The sequence below is a fragment of the Sceloporus occidentalis genome, unplaced genomic scaffold (assembly GCF_023333645.1).
Source record: "Sceloporus occidentalis isolate IW3139 unplaced genomic scaffold, rSceOcc1.0.p SCAF_3, whole genome shotgun sequence".
Classification (NCBI taxonomy): Eukaryota; Metazoa; Chordata; class Lepidosauria; order Squamata; family Phrynosomatidae; genus Sceloporus; species Sceloporus occidentalis.
Window position 1 is genome coordinate 237,364,760 of NW_028316983.1, and position 21,758 is coordinate 237,386,517.

General features: G+C 39.8%; 1 protein-coding gene across 3 annotated transcripts in view; it reads right to left on the minus strand.

Annotated features, from left to right (window-relative positions):
* Positions 1-21,758, minus strand: part of ADCY8 (adenylate cyclase 8) — a 131,246-nt gene that overhangs the window by 47,417 nt on the left and 62,071 nt on the right. For all 3 annotated transcript variants that reach the window (XM_089517973.1, XM_089517971.1, XM_089517970.1), the window contains exons 4-6: positions 20,125-20,236; positions 7,023-7,150; positions 943-1,101 (exon numbers count right to left, since the gene is read on the minus strand). In XM_089517973.1, coding sequence (XP_089374099.1) covers positions 943-1,101; positions 7,023-7,150; positions 20,125-20,236 — 399 coding nt within the window. The remainder of the gene's footprint in view (positions 1-942; positions 1,102-7,022; positions 7,151-20,124; positions 20,237-21,758) is intronic.

Genomic DNA, 21,758 nt, shown 5'->3' on the forward strand with positions numbered 1-21,758 from the left:
CAGTTATTCAGAACATGTCATTCAAAAATAAAATAAAATAAAATAAAATCTAACAAAGAAGACAAAGGAGGAAGGTGAAGGTACAGTATCTCTGGAGAGTCTATAGTGGCTTTTCCAAAGCAAACCTCAGCAGTGGGGCCCAATAGTACACAATAAAATAAATAAATAAATAAGCTCTTCCTTTTTTAGAACAGTGCTGTCATCATGAGATCGCTTTGTTACTCTGCAGCCCAGAGAAGAGGGCCTGGGCCCTGCATTTTGGAAACTCTAGTGAACATAGCTAAGAAGTTTAACATAGGGGTTGTCTGCATGGGCCAAAAGGTCCACGTTCCGTCATTTAGATGACACAGGTCAAAACCCTGGGGCCAGGATCGGGCCTGATCCTGTCAAACCAAATGCAGATCCAGTGTATCTGGCCTGATCCTAGAGTAATTTGGTCTCGGTTTGATGTGGAGTTTCCTAGAAACTCTGTGGCAAACCCCGGCTGTTTGTACATCCCACCCCTGTATTCCTTACCTTGTTACACTGTCTGTCGCCCATACTCAGAAGCCCCCAGTTGCCATATCTGGCATGGAAACAGGGCACCTGGCCACATGGGTGTGAGCGACTGCATGGCAAGGTTAGGAACGCATACCGGTAATGGGTCCCAGGTCAGCGTGGAATGGTGTGTAAACAGCGTCATGTTCCCACGCTGACCTGGGGATCGACCCAGGTGAGCACTGGGGCTAGAATAGCATGAGTTCATCTCATGCTATTCTGGCCTGTCTGCTCAGCCGCAGAATCAAACATTTTGATTGCACATTGACATGGCACAGCAGAATACAAAATGGCAACATTCACTCCAATGGACTAAAAAATTGGTAAGACTCAAAGTGTTAGGAAAGCAAATTGGTTCAACATTAGTGCTTACGTATTACTGTACTTACACACACTTATACTTACCCAGGGATTCCACCTGATTCAAGTTTATTTGCAATGTCTACGTCCCAAGACCAGACATCAAACTGCCACTTCCGTAGACCCAACACACCACACAGCACAGATCCAGAGTGTATTCCAATTCTCATATCAACATCATGCTTTGTCCTTGACCTTACATACCTAAAAACAAAAACAAAGCAAAACCCCATCATTATCTTTAAAATGTATGTAGGGGTTTGGATTACATCTTCTAGAATCATCCTGCTAGCATGGGGTTTGGTGACAAATGTTTTTTGCATGGTGCAGGAAAAACCATATTTTTTTCTTTCAGCATTACACATGTCACTGCATTTGTAGGCCTATATATATTACTCAGTTTGTATCTTCTCCACCCACTACAAAATCTATTTAACATTTATATTTTGAATGTAGCAGATGGGAAGAATGATGACTCTGTTTTACCACCACATGATTAAGGTTCATTGCACAGAAAAACAAGGGGCCACTGTACACACTTTTTAGCATGTGTAGATCATGGATAAGTGGCATATACATAAACTGGCTGAATGACAGCTTGGAAAGCTTACTTTTTTGAACTATGACCTCTGGCATATCATTGCCAATAAAACAGGATTCTGGAGGCTGCAGTCCAACAAAGGTAAAGCTTCCAAACTCTGACATCATTTAGAAGTGATAGAATTCCTTTTAACATTTATTTTGGAAGAAGGAAGCAAAATAGGGATGACATGAGCCTTCAGCTTCAAACTGCAAACTTCCTCAACTCATAAATAAATAAATAAACTGATCCCTTCGTGAGGTAGGCTCACATATCTTTAAGCTGGTTATGATCAATAAAATAAATAAATAAACAAATAAATAAATACAATTAAAAATGGCCCATGACTGATAAAGGAAGATCCAAGTTGCACCAATATCCAGCTGTCTCTACCAATCTCTTTTTTTGTTTTCCCTGTGGACAAATAAGACTAACTGGATGAAGAAAGAAGCAACAGGAAGTGGGGAATGCTCATTCCCTGCCAGATGTAATGGTACCTGTAGTTTTTTTGAGTTTTTAAGCTCTCAAAATGTCAAGTTGCTTTTCATGTGGAGCCACTACTGGTTTTCATATTTTTCATATGAGGTTTGTTCATACCGATGTGAAATCAAAGGCTTTCATGGCCCACATCCATAGTTTTTTGTGGGTTTTTTGGGCTATGTGGCCATGTTCTAGAAGAGTTTATTACTGACATTTCACCAGTATCTGTGGCTGGGATCTTCATAGAATGCATTTTCTGAAGATGCAAGCCACAGATGCTGGCAAAGCATCAGGAATAAATTCTTCTAGAACATGGTCACATAGCCTGAAAAACCCACAAAATCTTGTTCACACCCTTTGGCACTTCAGAGATGAAAACCGGGCATGTGTGGCCCAACAAACATCCAAGTATGGCTAAGATGGCAGAAGTGATTAATGAGAAAGACAAGCTAGGACAGTCTGTGGCAGTTTGCTTTTGCCTGAGTCTACTGAGAAGGACAAAATTTTGTCCCCTCCTCTCTTCTCACCTGTTGACTTAATTAAGTGCAAACTACTTTTGTGCTTTAAACTAAGTTTGCACTAACTGACGTAAACTAAGGACAAAGGGAAAATGGGATGACAGAGGAATAACTGGATCACTTTGGGACAACTGGAAGATATTCTTTTTAGTGTCCAGTGCAGCCACTTGCTGTCTGTCTGTCTGTCTGTCTGTCTGTCTGTCTGTCTGTCTGTCTGTCTGTCTATCTATCTATCTATCTATCTATCTATCTATCTATCTAGCATGCCACCTTTCTCCTGGAGTGGGATCCAAGATGGCTCACAGATTAAATTGTCAAAAACTTTCCAATACAATTTTAAAAACAATTAAAATAATTTTATTTGTCATCTGCAAGTAGGATTGCATCTAGCTAGTTGGCCTGGCAGAAAAACTTCCTTTTAGACAAGAAATTACTTAGGATGTGATCATGGACAAATTTACCTAAGAAGAAGTTAAAGTGAACACAGTGGGAATTATGTCCAAGTAAATATCGGCAGCATTGTGTTATAGGTCTGTGTATGCAGTGGGGAAAGTATTTTTTCTTTCCTTTCTTCTTTTTTTTCTTTTTGCAAAGCTTCTCAAGGGAATTGAATCTGGCATCATCCTTGTTGAGCATCCAGTGGTAGTATTTTTGGAGCTTTTCATTTTTAAAACAGGATTTCAGAAATGTTTGCAATCTGTTTTAAATAAAGCTTTGACTAGATTTTATTGCACATTGCCTGGGGACCATGGTGAATAAAAAATTGTTACATTAACAACAGCAGCAAACAAGTAAAATAAATAAAAATAAAAAGTCACCTAATAGAATTTGATGTGACTCAAATTAAAATGATCATATGCAGGATTTAAGTCTAGAATTTAAAGTTCTATGGAATTTGGAGACTATTTGAGGTTTGTGTCCCATACTAGATTGAACTGAAAGCTGTAATTGTAGATATGATTGCAATGACAGAGACTTTAAAACATGGAAGTATTCTATTTTATTTTAAATTGAGGAGAATTTGCTAGCCCTGAACAATTAATTCCTATTGGAAAAAATAAAAGTGTTAATAATGTTGTTCTGAACGGTGGATTATCATAAGAACGCATAATTGCATTGCATGGACCAGTGGCATACATATTACTGCTATTAAAGAAAAGAATACAAAATTATAGAGAAAAAAGACGGACAGAGATCTTTGAACAGAAAAAAATTACAAGGTCCATTGAGTCTTTTCAGCTTTCCCTCATAAAAATCATTGTGCAATCCTTTATTGCAATACTGGTGAATGATTTAATTCAGGTGTTTTCTCATCTTGCCCTCTATTTCAAGGGATTAATGTCTTAAAAAGTAAACTTTTCCAGAATACTAATAGTTGGATATTAAAAGATTTTTGTCAATATTGGAGTATAAATGATAATGAAAGGAGAGTACAGCTGAGGTGGCTGAGGATGGGTGCTAAGGCTTATAAAGTGAGAAAATGAAAACTCTTTTGTATAAATGGGGTCCATTTATGGATTATATAAAATGTTAAAGGGGGGGGGTGCAGAGATTTTAGAGTTTGAGCTATAGGTAGTAAGGATGTAGTAAGAAATAGTATAGGCAGAAATTTTAAAAACAAAAAAGTTTAGAATAATTTAGATTTCCTGAGTTTGTATTTTTTTTTTTGGGGGGGGGGGGGTCAGGAATGTATTTGATGAGAAATAATAAAAAGAGAATTTGAGGGAGAAGTCCTTTTTAAGGTGTGGGAGAGAGGGAAGAGGTTGAAGGGGAATGTTAAGATACATGTTGTTAATGTTGTGATGGTGTTTTATATGTATTTTTATGGTTTACATTTTAGTTCACATGGTATTTATATGGCAACCCTCTCCTAGTGATTTCTCAATGAAGTTTCTTCAGAGGAAGTTTGTCATTACCTTCTCTAAGGCCAATGTCACATGGAGTCCTAGTTCAACACCAAAACCACCACACCATGCTGACTCAACACACTGCTTCCAAAAATAATGGTGTAACCTTGACTTCTGTTGCCCCATATGGTGGCAAAAGTGGAGGCTATTTTACTGTTTGAGGGGTGTCAATTGAAGGTGCTTTACCTCACCAGCAGCAAGGGTAATTTTTCAGATATTTTGGATTTCGTTTTTTTTTGTTTCTGGAGGAATCAACAATAGGGAATATCCCAACTGCCATTTTCCTTTTCCTTTTTTGTTCCACATAATGCCCCAGATGCAGAAATTCCAGGATGGCCCTTGTGGTCTCTTCTAACTCTATGATTCTATGAGAGGGGAGTGGTCTCTCTGTTCCCACAATGCTGCCACATATCTGGGTATTCTTTGAAAAAGGAAATGGTAGTCAAGCTTCATATCATCATTGCCTATGGAAGAGAACAGCCCTAAATGGCATACACTTCACTAACATAAATCCTTTTAATATAAAATTCTTTTTGATCCCAGTGTCACTAAGCTGACCAGTAAACTGAGCAGTAAAATAGGTCCACCCTAAAAGCAAGTAGGAGACTCTGCATAAAATGGAGGAAGGATGAAAGGAATTATAATCATCTGAAAACTTCCATTACAGTAATGAATGTGGGTACACCTATACAGCTGCTGCCATTTTTAGGGAAGGTGATCGAGAGGGCAGTCGCCTTTCAGCTTCAGGGACTCCTGGATGAAACAGATTATCTCGACCCATTTCAAACCGGGTTCCGGGCAGGCTATGGAGTTGAGACTGCCATGGTCGCCTTAGTTGATGATCTCCATCTGGGCATGGACAGGGGAAGCGTGTCCCTGTTAGTGCTTTTGGACATCTCAGCGGCCTTCGATACCATCAACCATGGTATCCTTCTGGATCGCCTGAGAGAGTTAGGTATTGGGGGCTCTGCTTTGCAGTGGTTCCATTCCTACCTCTCGGGCAGATTCCAGATGGTGGAGCTGGGGGACTGTCGTTCTGACAAGAGGGCCCTTACATCTGGGGTCCCTCAGGGAGCGATTTTGTCCCCTATGCTATTTAACATTTACATGAAGCCGCTGGGAGAGATCATCCGGAGACATGGCGCACGGTGTTATCAGTACGCTGATGACACCCAAATAGTCTTCTCTATGTCTCCGACTGATGCAGTAACTAAGGATGGCATCTCTCCTCTTGATGCCTGCTTGGAGTCGGTAATGGGCTGGATGAAAGAAAACAGACTCAGTGTGAATCCAGAGAAAACGGAAGTACTAGTGATAGGTTCTCCTGGTCCAGGTAAGAAAGTTTTTCCACCTGTCCTGAATGGGGTCACGCTCCCTGTGAAGGACTTGGTTCGCAGTTTGGGGGTGCTCCTTGACTCGTCGCTCCACCTTACATCTCAGGTGGATGCGACGGTTAGGAGCACCTGTTATCAGCTTCGGCTGATACTCCAACTGCGACCCTTCTTGGACCGGGGGGACCTAGAAACCATTGTACATGCTCTGGTAACCTCTCGACTAGATTTCTGTAATGCACTTTACATGGGGCAACCCTTGTACCAATCTCGGAAGCTTCAATTAGTGCAGAATATGGCAGCAAGGCTGGTCACTGGTTGCTCCAGGGCCAGCCATATAACACCTGTTCTGAAAGATCTCCATTGGCTGCCTATTCGCTTCCGGGCCGAATACAAGGTGTTGGTTATCACCTATAAAGCCCTATATGGCTTGGGACCAGGGTACTTGGAGGACCGCCTCTCCCCATATAGTCCGCCCCGCACTCTTAGATCAGGAGAAAGACATCTGTTGACGGTTCCAGATGTCCGCTACGCTGTTACGAGGAGGGCTTATTCTGTCTCAGCCCCTAGACTCTGGAACACACTCCCTAATGAGCTCCGCATGTCCACTTCCCTTGACGTTTTCAAGAAAAACTTGAAGACTTACCTTTTTCGTCAGGCATTCCCCCATGAACGTTGGTGTTATTTTTCTCCCCCTGAATGTGACGTTTTTCCATTCTGTCAGCCTTGTAATTGTATTCTTGTTTTTATCTTGTTATTTTATTGTATATTGTGTTTTTAAATTGTTTTACTATGCTGTAAACAGCTATGATCCATGGAATAGTGGTATATAAATTATTATTATTATTATTATTATTATTAAATAAGTCAGCTTGACACCACTATAGCTGCCATGGCTCCATCCTACAGAATTCTGGGCTATGAAGTTTTGTGAGGAATCGGGACTCTTTGGCAGAGATGGATAAAGACCTTGTGAATCTACAAATCCCAGGATTCGTTAGGATGGAGCTATAGTACTTAAAGTGGTGTCAAAGTGACTTATTTTTACAGTTTAGATGGTACCCCTATTAGATTAAATAGATTCCAAAACCTATGGATTATTGAGAGCACACTTGCTTTCTTATGTTTCAAACCAGCACGCCTAATTCTCAAGAGCAAGACCTCTCTACCACTAATAAAACCAAAAACTGAGAACACAGTAAAGCAGCAAGGGAGAATCTGAGGATGTTCTGCAGTCTAGCTATAAGGAACTGGGGAATCATAGTGTGATGGGAGCAATAAAAGCAAGAGAAGTAAGAAAATGAATTACCTGATTGTTTTGATCATGCTGAGTCCCATTTCAACACAACAATGAGCATGGTCCTGCCGAGGTTCAGGAAGCCCAGATACACAGTAGTAGCAGTCCCCAAGGATCTTAATTCTAAGGCAGTGATGTTCCTGTATCCGAAATGAAAGGAAAAGAAAGCAAAGGAAAGGAAAGGAAAGGAAAGGGTGAGAGAAAGGAAAAGAGAGGGAAGGGGAAAAAGAAAAGAAAACAGTGTGAGCTACAGTATGAGAAAGAGCATGAAGTGATTGGAAGAAACAAAATTGAACCATTTTTTGAAATGTTGATTTTTTTGGGGGGTGGAATCCACTCAAAATGTTCCAGGAAAACTAATGAGAAGATATAATAAATGTAGATTAGTTCATATGTGGGAAATGCAAAGATGTTATAATTCATCCTTCCCCCAAGTTATTGTTTGGCACAAATTCTTAGTTCCAGATGTGAGGGGCAAGCACTTTCCCCCCTAATGGGCCATGAACGGGTATCATATTTGTACTCACTGGCTACAACTGTTTCTTTGTTTCCTGGAAACTCTTTAGGGACTACTAGCCAATGGCTGATGGACTGTCACCAGTCCTCAGAACCCCATTTTGGGTAGCACTGCTTTCAAAGTAATTTTAGCTGCATCTGCACTACAGAATTAATGCAGTTTGACACAGCTTTAACTGCCAAGACTCAGTGCTATGGAATTCTGGGATGTGTCATTTTGTAAAATATTTAGCTTTCTTTGTCAGTGCACTTTGGTGCCACAGCAAACTACAGATCCCAGGATCCTATAGGATGGAGCCGTGACAATTAAAGTGGTGCCAAACTGTTAATTCTGCACTGTGGTAACATCCTTTGTTACTGGGAACTGTCACTTTGGTTTGTGCTTCCCTCTTGCTTTGAAATTTATATAATTTCTTGACACTTCTGCACAATTTATCTAACTTTTCCCCATTGACTAAAGCATGTCTGTGTGTATTTTATTCAATTATTCACAGTAATGCCATCTAAATTTTAAAATAAGTGCATTGCTTTTTGTGCATTTTGTCACAAAGGTGTGTGTGCGCGCGTTAAGATGAGGAGCTTGTTTTCTTGCAACTAATTTTGACAGGTGTGAGAAACTACTTTTGTAGTGATTATCAAGTCAACTGAAATTTTTCTCCATTCTAGCTTTTCAACAAGCTAAGGAGGTGGAAATAAAAGGTAAGAACTAGAAGGGTAGATTTCCAAGTGATTCTCGGTATGAACAACTAGTGGAGTGCAGGAGATTAGTGTGTAGGGCAGATGCTTAAAGTGTTGACAGATTGTTTGTTTAGGCTGCATCCACATTGCAGAAATAATCCAGTTTGACACTACTTTAACTATCATGGTTCAGTGCTGTGGAATTCTAGGAACTGTAGTTTTGTAAGACCTTTAGCCTTCTCTGTCATAGAACTACAATTCCCGGAATTCCATAGCAGTGAGCCATGGCAGTTAAAGTAGTGGGAAAGTGGATGATTTTTGCAGTGTGAATGCAGCCTTAGAAGTAAGGAAGATACACCTTATTTTTAAAGAAGCAAGCACCTTATTGCCAGGCCTTTCCCCACCAGTAGCTCTTGGGAATAACCCAAAAACTGAAAGAAAGCCACAATGGCTTGAATCTTGATGGATCATTAAATACTGCATGTCAAACCATCTGTTTAAGACAGTTGCCAAAAAGTAGAGAGCAATGGAAAAGTTTGCCAAGAGAGAAACACATTCCTCTTAATACTTTACAAAAAGGACTGCAAAACACTTGGATTATATGAAGATGACTTCAGATTACACACACACACACACACACACACACACAGAGTATATATATTTGCTGTTAATTGCTGTCATGTCAACTTTGACTTATGGTGACCCCATGAATGAGAGACCTCCAAATCACCCTGCTCAGGGCTTGCAAACTCAAACTGTAGCTTCTTTGAGTTCTATCCACCTATAATGTGGTCTTTGTCTTTTCTGGCTGCTTTCTACCTTACCAAGCATTGTTGTCTTTTCTGATGATTCATGTTTTCTCATGATATGTATAAAGTACAATAATTGCAGCTTAGTAATCTTGGCTTCTAAGGAGAGTTCAGGCTTGATTTGTTCCTGAACCTGCTTATTTTGTCTTTTTTTGCAGGCTGTAGACCCCCCCCCCCCCCCAATCATCACATTTAAAATGAGTTGATTCTCTTCCTATTAGCTTTCATCACTGTCCAGCGTTCACACAATCATACATAATGGACTGTCCTGATTTTAGTATTGAATTATATTCAAATAAATATCTGCCTTTAGATATTGTTTCTTGCTTTACTGTTAAAGAAGGCAAAGTTATCAGTTTGCTTAAGCAATTAGAAAATCTGGTATAGGTTGAATTTGGGACCAGAAATGTTTCAGAGTTGGGATTTTTTGGATTTTGGGATACACAACTAGTGTAGTACATACTTACAATGTATTTGAGAGAGAGATGCAAGGTTGAAGAGAGATGCAAGCATCTGTGAAATGGTAGGAAACATGGATTCGTACTGAACACTATACTTGGATTCCTACCATTTCATAGTTCCTCAGACCCCTCCTGCTAATCTCTCAGATCCTCATTCTCTTTCCAGCCTTCTGTCTTTTTCCCACTGGCTGCCTTCTTTTGCCTTCATAGTGGTGGCAGTGGTTATGCTTCTATTTGTCATCTCTCTCTAGACACACATCTCATTTTTTCACTACTTATGTTGTGTATGCGATGTGAGGCTGGAGAACGATTGGGGATTTGAGAGATTACAAGAGGAATACCACAGCTGCTGCCTCAAAGGTGGAAGTGGATGGCTGGTGGCAAAAAGTTTTGGGTTTTGGAAATTTCAGATCTAACATTTCTGGATTAGGGGTACTCATCTGGTACTTGTGAAATGCCACAAGCACTGACCCCTCCCCCCCTTTGCTCTTGGCTGTGCACCAGAAGGAGAAGATAACATATACTTAGGGGCCATTCAGACTACAGAAAAAAATGGGTTTGAAAGTGATTCTTGCACGTGAAGTTCATATTGGATCCGAATCCATCACAATACATGTTGGGGCTTGCACAAGGAAATGCCCCTTACACCGAGTTATACAGATTCGGGCTAAAATACATCTTTTTTCAAAAGACGCGGGTTGCGTCAAATTTGAACTTGCCCTTGATCATGATTGGGGCAAATTAGGGAGGGATTAGGGTCAGGGGGAGGGCAAAGGTTGGAGCATTCCCTCCCATCATCAGAAGGGAGGAGGAGGAGGAGGAGGAGGAGGAGGAGGAAAGAGCCGAAAAAGGGGAATCTGGATGCAAAGGGTGACAGGAGGAAAGGGGGAAATCAGGGGTGACTGGGCTGCAGAGGGCTGGCAGAGAGAGGTGGGGGGGTGAAGAAAGTGATGAAGGAGGAGGAGGAGGAGGAAGAGGAGAAAGGGGCCGTGGGAGCAAGGGAGCCATGGAGGGGATCCTAAAACAGAGCAGGAGGAGGAGGAGGATGAAGGAGCTGGGGGAAAGAGTCAATGGGCATCCCCGAGGAAGAAGTGAGTCTGAAGGAAGGAGGAGGATTTCCAGGGGGAATTGGGTTGCGGGGCTATGCTGGGGCATGTAGGGAAATCAGGCTGCTTGTTCTACTTTCATTCCCTCTCGCTCCTGGATTATTGTCAGAGGGAGGTGGGGGGTGGTGGAGAAAGCTCAAAGGGAGGTGAGGGTCAGAAGGAAGGAGGATTGCCCAGGGAAGTAGGGCTGTGGGTCCAAGCTGGGGCATGTAGGGAAATCAGCCTCTTTTGACAATTTATGTGCATTATTTTTTGGGTGCTTGCTTGTTCTACTTTCCTGTTGCTCCTGGATTATTATTATTACTATCATTATTATTATTTGTGTTATATGAGGATGCTACAGGAATGCTTGCGCCGCATTTCCATTTTATTCCCAATTCATTCCATGGGTCTACTTTAGTTGGAACTGACAGGTCACACTCTCTCAGCCTCAGTGGAAGGCAATGGCAAAGCTCCTCTAGCAGGAGGAAAAGGGTCAGGTCAGGTCAGGTCAAAGGCAGGGCACAAACAGAGCTCACATCATGCACCCCCCCCCCCTTTTCATATTTTTTAAAAATTATTTTTGACCAAATATGTGCATGATTTGTTTTCTTGAGGCAGATAGAGCAGTGCTAGCAGCTTGTGCACTTTCCCTTTTCTATGCTCGCTTCCAGCAAAGAGGAAATGTTGCGAGTGTAAATGTTACAATCCTACAACGTGAATGTTACATTTTTTGCTCTTGTCAATTAGACAAAATGATACATGCTTTTGCTACTGAATTCAGAGGCAGTCCTGAATTGCTTTTAAAAGCAAAAGAAAAAAAAAGCATGGCAATTGCATCCTTTACTGGCATTTCTGAGGTGAGGAATTTATTATTATTATTATTATTATTATTATTATTATCATTATTATTTCATGTGTAAGAGGCATTCTGGGGGGCAAGGAGTGGGGGGTGCATTAGCTTGCATGGGATTGAAAATGGGGACAGGGGCAGATCTGACCCAAATGCCCACATATACACACAACACCCAAAAAAAAGAGGTTTTTAAAAAATTGACACTTTGGGGCATTTTGTGCATGGTTCTTTAAAAAAAAGGAGGGGGGGACACTTCTGGTGCCCCTGCAAAAATGTCACCATGATGATCGCTTGATTGACAGCAGGCACCTTCACAGCAGGCACAGAATGCATTCAATTTAAAATGCCCCTCTTTTTGTAGTGGGCACTTGCTAACAGAGAGATTCGGGGGAGGGGCATCCGAATCAGCCCAGTTCCTTCCAGCTTTTTGATGCCAGTCTGAATGGGGCCTTAGACTCATCATATTGTTCTGGTAACATTTGCCATTTCTGACCAGGGATGGGGAACTTCCAGCTCACAGGGCTTCCCCATCCCATGGTAAGTGAGAAATGTACAGTATCTTAGGCATCTGTTTGGCCACTGTAGGAACAGAATGGTGGAAGAGACAGAACTCTGATCTAACAGTACAGTATTCTTCTTATATTTTAAAGTTATGCTTAAGCTTACTTAAAAATAAAATAGAAATCGTCCATGGTAGCTGAAAGAAAGCATGGGGGATCGGGAACTGGCAAGAAAGAGAACCAAAGAAATGAGCTACTCAAATATCTTTCCACTGAATGCCAACAAACATAGATTTCATTAAGATTTTTTTTTCTCTTCCCGGGGCAGGAAAATGATGGATTGCATTTCCTGAGACCTGTGCCATGTTATCAATTCCACCCACTCTTCAAGCAAGACCGATATGCCAAGTGCCTAGCAGAAGCTTGAAGCATGCTATTCATCTCAGTTTGGAAACTAGACTTTATGAACAGATGGAGAAAAAGATGCAGAATCCCAAAAGGAACTAAGGATGGGTGGGGACTAGCTTATTAATGTTCTCTAGATTTGTATGGCCTTGCATTCTATAGCTGAACTTGCATTCTATAGTTCTTTTCAAGGAAGATATGCGAGTCCTAAATTCAGGATTCAGGAATTTGGACATCCCAGCTTTACATTTTTAACAGCAGCTTGACATGTATTAATTATTAAAAAAAAAGTACAGTGGTGCCTCGGGTTACGAAATTAATTCGTTCCGCGGCGCCGTTCGTAACCCGATACATTTCGCAACCCGAAAAGGCTTTCCGTTAGCGCTGGAAGCCTATAGCATTTGAATTTCGCACCGAAATTAATTTCGTAACCCGAAAAATATTTCGTAACCCGGAACAGTTTTTTCCAATCCAACTTTTTCGTATCCCGGAAATTTCGTAACGCGGTCATTTCGTATCCCGAGGCACCACTGTAGTTACTTATCATTAATCTCTTTCCCCGAAGGTATGAACAAGATTATCACAGTGGTTGTGTAACAAGAAATATATTCCTTTTGCAGTGCAATGGCAAATTTTAAATTGCTTTAATAATTGCATGGGTTTGGAATCACTAAATGGTGGAGGAGGAATATCACTTCAATCCACTTCTGATTTTTAAAAGTTAAGTTTTCAAGCTGGTTTCTAGCTTAAAGGACCAAAAGTTCAGGTTGTGCATATGTGGCCATTGCCTGTTGGAATCTTATAAACCAAGTGCAGAGGATGGGAGATTGAACAAAATGGTCAGTGCCTAATGCAATAACTACAGTTATATTGGTTTAATAACACCATAATTGGTATGAATCCATTCCTAAAGAATCCTTGAATTTTTAGTTTGGTGGGATACTTTGGCTGCTTCCACACTGCAGAATTAATGCAGTTTAACACTACTTTAACTACCAAGGGTCCATCCTATGGAATCATGGGATTTGTAGTTTGTTGGGAGACCAGAGCTCCTTGACAGAGAAGGCTAAATATCTCACAAAAATATTCCATAAGTCCCACAATTCCATATCACTGAGACATGAGAGTTAACATGGTGTCAAACTACATTAATTCATCAATGCATTCAGACCTCATTTAAAGAAAATCAAACCCAGAATAAAAAAGCTTGCACCTCATGTGTCTCACAATACTTCTATTTCATCATAACATACCCACAAGAGAGACACTACAGGAACTGCAAGTTGCAATTGCCAAATTTTTCAAACTAGCACAGCAAGGATCTGAACAGAAGAATGGGAACAGAAGAACATAGTGGGGTTATGGGGGAAGGGTTGGTTGGCAGGAGAATACTTTTGGATTGCTTCACTATCACAAAAACATTTATCCATGTGTTCAGAGAACCAAACAGGATTGATTATTCTTTCCCTCACCGCCCCCCAGGATTTACAATGAAGCAGAATGAAAACACTCACAAAGCTTCTGTCTTTTCATGGACTGGCATTTATGTAGTTCATTTCTTTGGATTCATATTGTACCAGTGTATTTGGTTCCTTTCCCACTTGGCATGTGTGTTGCTAGGTACTGTGCAAATGTTTCAGGCAGAATATAGAGGAGTACTCTCACAAATACAGGTGATAAAAAGGGATATACTTAAAAACATTAAACCATACAATGTGTGACTGGACACAGGCAACAGTAATTCAGATTTGTAATTTCTGCATTTGTAACAGGCTGCATGACATATTGCTGCAGACAATGGTATTTATGATTGCTCATAGTATGTCCAAGGTGTGACAGTCTCAGTTTAGTCATCTTGGTTTCTAGGGAAAATTCAGGCTTAATTTGGTCCAGTACCAACTTATTTGTCTTTTTTGCAGTCTATGGTATCTGGGATTGGAATGCATATTGAGTGTTTCCAGTTTGTGGGTCATTCATTTGTTTTCCATATTTTTTGATGAGTTTAATTAGAACTAGAATAGTTTGTTTCTGTAGACTGAAACAGCTATATTGGTATACCATCTGTTCCTGGTGATTTATTTCTCCCAAGTGCTCTGAGTGCACTTTACTTTCTCAAAGTGGAGGTTTATCCTCATATGATTCTTCCTCAAATGAATCTGTCACCCTTTCATCTCTTTGATATAGTTCTTCCATGTATTGTTTCCATTACCTTTTAATTTCTTCTTGATCATGTAGAGCAGTGGTTCCCAAGCTTTTTACCCTTGTGACACCCTTTACATTTACATCCAAATGCCATGCACCCCCACTGACACAGTATATGAATATAATAATAATAATAATAATAATAATAATAATAATAATTTTTATTTATATGTCCTGCCTCTTCCAAGGATCAAGGTGGGATTACAGCATTAAAATAATACAATACAATTGAACAACCAATAAAATACTAATACTGAATTATGCATCCCTATTGGTTACTTAAAATCCTCAAACCTCAATTCGTGTACTATCATACTTATAGAGGAGGTCTTAGTCATCGTCTCTATACCAAATCCGATGGGAAGGCCCACCAGAAGAGATCCGTCTTTAGTGCCTTTTTAAAGGCATCTAAAGTGGTGATAAGGTAATTGTTTAGTGCATGTATTCTCATTCACACATTCATGTACAGTGCACCTGCTCCATATGCAGGTGCGCCCTCCGCAACTTTTGGTTTACATGGAAGCCACGCTGTAATACTTTCAATGGTGCTCGCGGCCACCAAACATGCACACCATGCCTCCGCGTTCATGAGCCCCATTCACTTAAGTGGGGCTTGAGTATAGGCGGAATTTGCCTTAAGCTGGGGGTCCGGAACGCATCCCCTGCGTAAGGCAAGGTTCCACTCTATATTCATATTTTAACATAAGAAAATAGCTCTCCTTTTACCACATCTTTAGTCAGAAGTTCCAAGTGCTTTCCTTGCCTTTCTCCCCCTGTCCTGGGCGGAAAGGATTTGGGAAGAGGAAGAGGAGGAGTGGGAGGGGGATCAGGGCCTTTAAATCTCACATCCTCCTTGAACAAGTCACATGTCCCACCCCAGGAGTCCCATCCCACAGTTTGAGAACCACTGATGTAGAGCATTCCTCTGCTGGTCCTAGAGCATCCCCATTCTTGGTTTAAATTTCCTTTTGAATTCTTGAATCTTGTCACTTGTTCTTTTTCTTTGTTCGTCTTTTGTTTTCTGCATTGATCATTATAGTAGTTTCCCTTGTCCCTGTGCACAAGTTGTTGAACAGTTGCATTGTGGGTTTTGACTGTATTTCTGTCACCTTTTACTTTTGCTTCTTATGGTAAGCATGACAACAAATGCTGGAAATGCGGTAAAAAGAGAGGGACACTATTTCATTTATGGTGGGGGTGTAAAAAGGCAAAGAGATTTTGGAAAACAATCCGTAAAACGATTAACAAAATATTAAATATAGATCTAGAGAATGAACCAGAAATTTTTCTGTTAAATATGCTCAATGATGACTTAGAAAAGAAATATGGTTGTGTGATATTTTATATGATATGTGTAGCAAGAATGGTATATGCAAAATCCTGGAAAAGTAAATTGGTCCCAAAAGTGGAAGGATGGGTATTGAAGTTGCAAGAAATAATAGAATTAGATAAACTGTCAAGAAAACTGAGAAATGAAAAAATGACAATTTTTTTGGGAAAATGGAAACAGGTATTTGAATATATAGAAAATAATTGGGGAAAACAGACAATTAAAATATTAAAAGATTGGTAAAGAAATAAAATTTAATGGAATAAACAATGATAAGGTGAAAAAATTGATGAACCATAGTTGTAAAAATGCTAAGATAAATGGTATAGTTAAAAAAGGAGAAATACGATTTAATTTCCACATTGGTAAATTCATTATTTTACTTTTTCAGATATGAAAGAAATTTTTCTGTTGCTAGGCGAAACTCATTAGGAAAAGTGGATACCCCTGCTCAGCAAAATGAGATTGAAATTTTAAAAAAGATGATATCTCAACATGAGAAAAGGAAATTAAGAACAGGGGGGACATATTTAAAGACTTAACTAATTCTTAAGAAGTGTGAGAATAATACAGGTCCGACTGTAATAGCAGGAAGATTTTTATGTTTTTATGTATTATTAATACTATATATATTTGTATTGTTTTCAGAAAGCTTTTGGATACTGTAGCTAATCTTTTTTTGTTTATTTGTCTTTGTAGTGTTTGTCTTTTTAAACTAATAAAATTTATTTTAACAAAAACTTTTGCTTCTTATCTGTACCTATCTGTTTTAAGAGTTTCATTTGTCATCCACTGAAATTTCTCTTTCTATTTGGCTGCATATAGTTTCTTTTTGCATTTCTTTTTTGTAAAGTTTTCTTGGGTCTTGGTCAGTAGGCTGAATAGTGCAAATCCATTTTTCATACTACCTTTAAAGTGTATAGAGATGCCCTTTAGGTTGTATTTTGGTGTCATGCCTGGTTTGGTGTTGTGCTTTAGCTTGACTTTAATTTTTGATAGTAGTAGTTCATGATCTGTGCCACAATTTTCTCCTGGTCTTGTTCTTGCAGGGAGAATGGAGTTAAGGTAATGTCCATGTGAAACTCATACAGTTGCTTCTTGGGTTGCTTGGAGAATGTGTTTGTGACGAACGAATTGTTGGCTTCACAAAATGCATTCAGTCAGTGTCTTATTTCATTTCGTGATCCTATGCCAAATTTTCAGTTAATTTTTGACTCTTCTGTGTTTCCTATTTTTGCATTCCAATTAAGAAGTTTGTTTGATGTGTAATCAATTTACTCCTGAACTCCAGCACAGAAATCTTTCAATTTCTTCGTCTTCTGACTCTGTAGCTGGCACTTAAATATGGGTTATAGCTATAGTGATGGGTTTTCCCTGAAGTCTTATTGACATGATTTGGTAAAATTTTGTATTATATCTGTTGACTACTTTTGCTACATCTCTCCTCTCTATAAATGCCACCCCATTTCTTGTTAGATTTCCATATCTTGAGTAAAATACCGTGCAATTATTTGACTCAAAATGTCCCATTCCTGTACTCTTTAGCTCTCTTGCCCCAAGTATTTCAATGTTTATACATTCCATTTCTTGTTTTACTGTATCTAGCCTCCCCTAATTCATGATTTTCACATTCCATGTTCCTGTAATATGTATTGCACAGCTTCAGACTTTCCTTTTGTCTCTGCGCACATCAAAAGCTGACTTGAGTCTAGTTGCATTGTTATTCACAGTGCTACTTGTATTTGCCCTCTGCTGCACTCCATTAGCTCATTGAGTGCCCTCTGATCTAGGAGTCTTATTTTAGATTGTCTCATTGTAGCTTTTCCAGAGTAAAAGATCTTCAAAAGGAAGTTTACCATGCCTCCCTCTATGCCATACTAACAAGCATTAGCTATGGTGCCACCACCATTGTCTCTGAATGATACTCTACCAGTGCCACCTCACACTACTGCTCCTGCCTAATAGCTGTTTTACACACTTAGGAGAGTGTCCCATGAGGGATGGGACATCATTGTCCTGTCTCTGTCCTCTTGTCCTTCCTGCCAGATCTCAGAAAAGACATTCACACTTGACCTGTACTTGACCTGGCTGCAGCCAGCTGAAAAGTCCTTTCAACCATCAGCTGAAAAGCACTTTCAGCCATAATTTGGAGTCTTTTGTATTAACAGCTTAACCTATTAATACCATGGCGGCTGAAAGCGCTTTTCAGCTGGCTGCAGTGTGAAAGTGATTTGAGCAATCACTTTCACTTAGGTCATGTACCGGATAAGGATGGGGGAACAATTCCGTTCCTATCCCATCCCCCTTGTGATAATCTCCTGTCTGGCTTCTTACCAAATGCCTGTCTGATATGGGAGACGCTACCAGGAGCGCTGTTACTGTCAGACTACCCTGTAGCTTCACAGGAGCATGCAATCCCCTCACCACAGAAAGTTAATGCCATAGGTTCTTATACTTTGGTACCACAGGTAAATATCCTTAGCAGTAGTTTCAAGTGCTACAGAGATTCAACTAAAATGCAACGGATGGCATGGCTGAAATCTCCAGATACAGAAGAAAGTGGCATGTCTACTTTTGCATAGTGCTGTATTTTTGTTGCTCTGTGTTGTTACAGTAAGACCAGGCAAACATAACTAGCGTATACTGTCAGGTTTCACCAGTATTCCCCCTCCCCTTGCCAAAAGCTCTATTTCTGAATCAGATGTATGTCTGGAAGACACATTTCATCAGGAGGGCACTATAGAACTGTCTCACCTAAAAATTTGTGCTCACTGAGGAAACAAGGAAAAATGTTTTAGGAATTAAAATGCTATATGCTGTCCCATTATCATGGGAATTCAGGGCAGCATCAGGAAATAAACGATGTTGTCCCTGAGGGCAAACAAAAGGCAAGGCAAAGCTCCTTCTGGCTGCTAGCAGCCTCATCACTATTGTCAGCCCATGAGTTTGGCATCTGTGGTGCTGTGTCAAATACAATCAGAGCCCCATATCCATGGATTCTTTATCCAGAAATTCCACCATCCATGGCTTGAAAATATTTTATAAACAATCCAGAGAACAAAACTTGATTTTGCTTTTTTATATAAGGTACACTATTTTACTATACCATTGTATATAACGGAACCTGAGCATTAACAGATTTTGGTATCCAAGGGGGTTCTGGAACCAAACCTCAGCAGATACCAATGGCCCACTATCATATATATATATATGTATGTATGTATGTATGTATGTTTGTTTGTTTGTTTGTTTGTTTATTATTTTATTTTATTTTCTTACATCCCACCTTTCTCCCAATATAAGGACTTTAAAAAGAAAGCTGAAGAAATGAGATGCATGACTTCCTACCTTAAATTCCAATATTATATAATGATATAATATTCATAATGATTGCAGGAGACAGTGCTTGCAAACAGCCAATCATGAGATCTCATCTAAGGACTATGGTTTTGAAAAGGCATTTATGTAATTACTAACTGCTCCAGGTATGAGACATCTGGATATACAGTATCATCAATCTTTAAGGATAATTAGCAGTTGGTGAAAGTATGAAAAATGGGAATGGAGCCAACAGTCTGTTTATAAAGATAATTTTGTCCAGTCAAAAAAGGGCACACACTATTAATAACATGAGGTTAAGCTGTACAGCATCTCATATAATTTTGCAAAATGTGTAATGCATCAACTCAAATATAGCCTACCAGCTGTGTATGATGCCCACCAGTGGCCACTAATCTTGAGACTGCAGGCATAAGACTTTTATATACCTATTAGGGCTAAAATCTGGGATGACGGCTCATATGCTGAGCCACTGTGATCTTGCACAATAAATAAACCTTCTTTTCTCACAAAATCACATCTTCTTTTCTCACTGGAAATTAATACATTAGTGCTCTAGTAAGAATGCAGAACCAGGTAAGGAACAAGCAGATAAACAGCCACACAGACTTTCCATTCCTTTTAAAAATATCTGTATAGACTGCTATGCTTAGGCTTTTACTTCCTCCTTCATTTGTCTGAAATCACTTCTGCCTTTTCTTTCTCCAAGTTAAAGCATCACATGGAGTTTCCAGAATGGGAGCCTGAGTGGACACAGAAGCCAGCTTTAGCAGATTTTGTAAACAATTTCTGTTTATCTAATTATGAATATCAATAGTAGTTACTGTAGTCCTGTTTTATAGCCATGAGCTTGTTGAATCATCCCATTGTACTATAAACACCAAATATTATTAAATATTGAATTAGTGAAAATGAATTAACAACATGACTCACATGTGCTAAGCGATCAAATCTGGCGAAGAGTTCATTTAGCATTCGGACCAGCTCCTGGGCTGAGAGTGTTGTAGAGAGATTTGTGAATCCTTTTACATCTGCAAAAAGAATGCTGAACACAGAATGGAAAGAGGAAAATTAACATTGATTTAGATAGTCATCAGAGAAAGCAACTGAAATAATAATGTTATACATTATGCCAAAGTCATGGGCATTTTTTTCTTTTTAAGAAGAGCAATTGTGTCTGTAGGTGAAGCCCCAAGCAGATAAAAAGAAAAACTGCTATTTCTTCATAAACAAAATAATTGTTTACAACTTTGCCACTCATCTGAACTGTTTGTGCATTTGAGTATATATGAAATTGTTAATTGCAGAAGAATATATTAAATAAGAATAGTTATTTTTAAGTTCAGGAGCTGTTGCCTTCTTGTAATCAGCAGCTCTTTTGAAACATGCTTTCACAAAATATGATAGATTTCTGGATGTCTTTATGCAAAATAAAAGCTCAGAGTAGGCAGATGTTCTTGGGCACGACTATAGTCTTGAGTGAATCTGAAAAAATCTGAAATCTGAATCTGAAAAAAGTGAGTGACTGTGGTAATTCTGAAGACAATGGGGAAACTGATGGGCCTTTACTATTGTCCTTCCTATTTTTGGATTCCTCAACTGTTGTTTTAACCCCCTGTCAATTGAGCAGATGCTTTTGGGACTCCTGGAACTGTGGGACATATGAAGACATGTTTCCAAACTGGATTTCAAAGACAGTGGAAGCAGAGCCATCCCAAATCATCTTACTACCTGAGTCAAAGGACAAGATGGTACCCTCCCCATTCTACCTACAGAAACAAACTGGATGAGCAGTTGACTGACAGCCTTTCTGCTTTTGCATTAGTAGTTGGATAGCAAAGGGAAAAAAATGGGGGTGTGTGTGATTAAACCCCCAGTGGGATGCCATACATATTGGGTGAGATGCTTTATATTTGTGCCTCACAAACTGTACTGGCTTTGAGAAAAGATGCTCCACAGTCATAAACAATTAGCTAAAGGCAAGATTTAAACTGGAACAGTATCACAGAGCACCCTTGGTTGCCAGCACTAGTGGCTATCTAGATTTTATGAGGCATCATCATATTCAAGAGGGTTATTCCTTCCTGCATGTTGTTTCTGGGGTTTTTGTTTCACTTTCTCTCCCAGGTGGCCTTTCTTGCATGGACATTAGCTAGGAAGGATTAGTTTTCCATGCCTTGAATTGTGCTACCCAGGGGGCTTGAACTGCCTATGTAATTTGGCAGGCAGAGCCTGCACCAGAAAGATTACAGGCTTAGCCTAATCATGTTTACATGGAAGCAAGTGCCATTAATTCCAATGAGATTTACATCAAAGTAAACATGCTTTGGATGGCACAGAGTGGACTGCTGGAAAACTGGAACATCACTTGGTGGATTCCACCCCTCCTGTCATGAATAAGCATCATTCACTGTCATGGAAGTAAGCAGAAGCAGAAGGTCTGTAGTAAGCAAAGAGTCACCAAGGTGCTCTGGTGAACAGGGGTGGGTGGATGTGGGACTGCATGAAATGTTCTCTTACTAAAGAGAAGATGGTGGGGGAAAAAAGGGGGGGGGGGACCCAAAAAC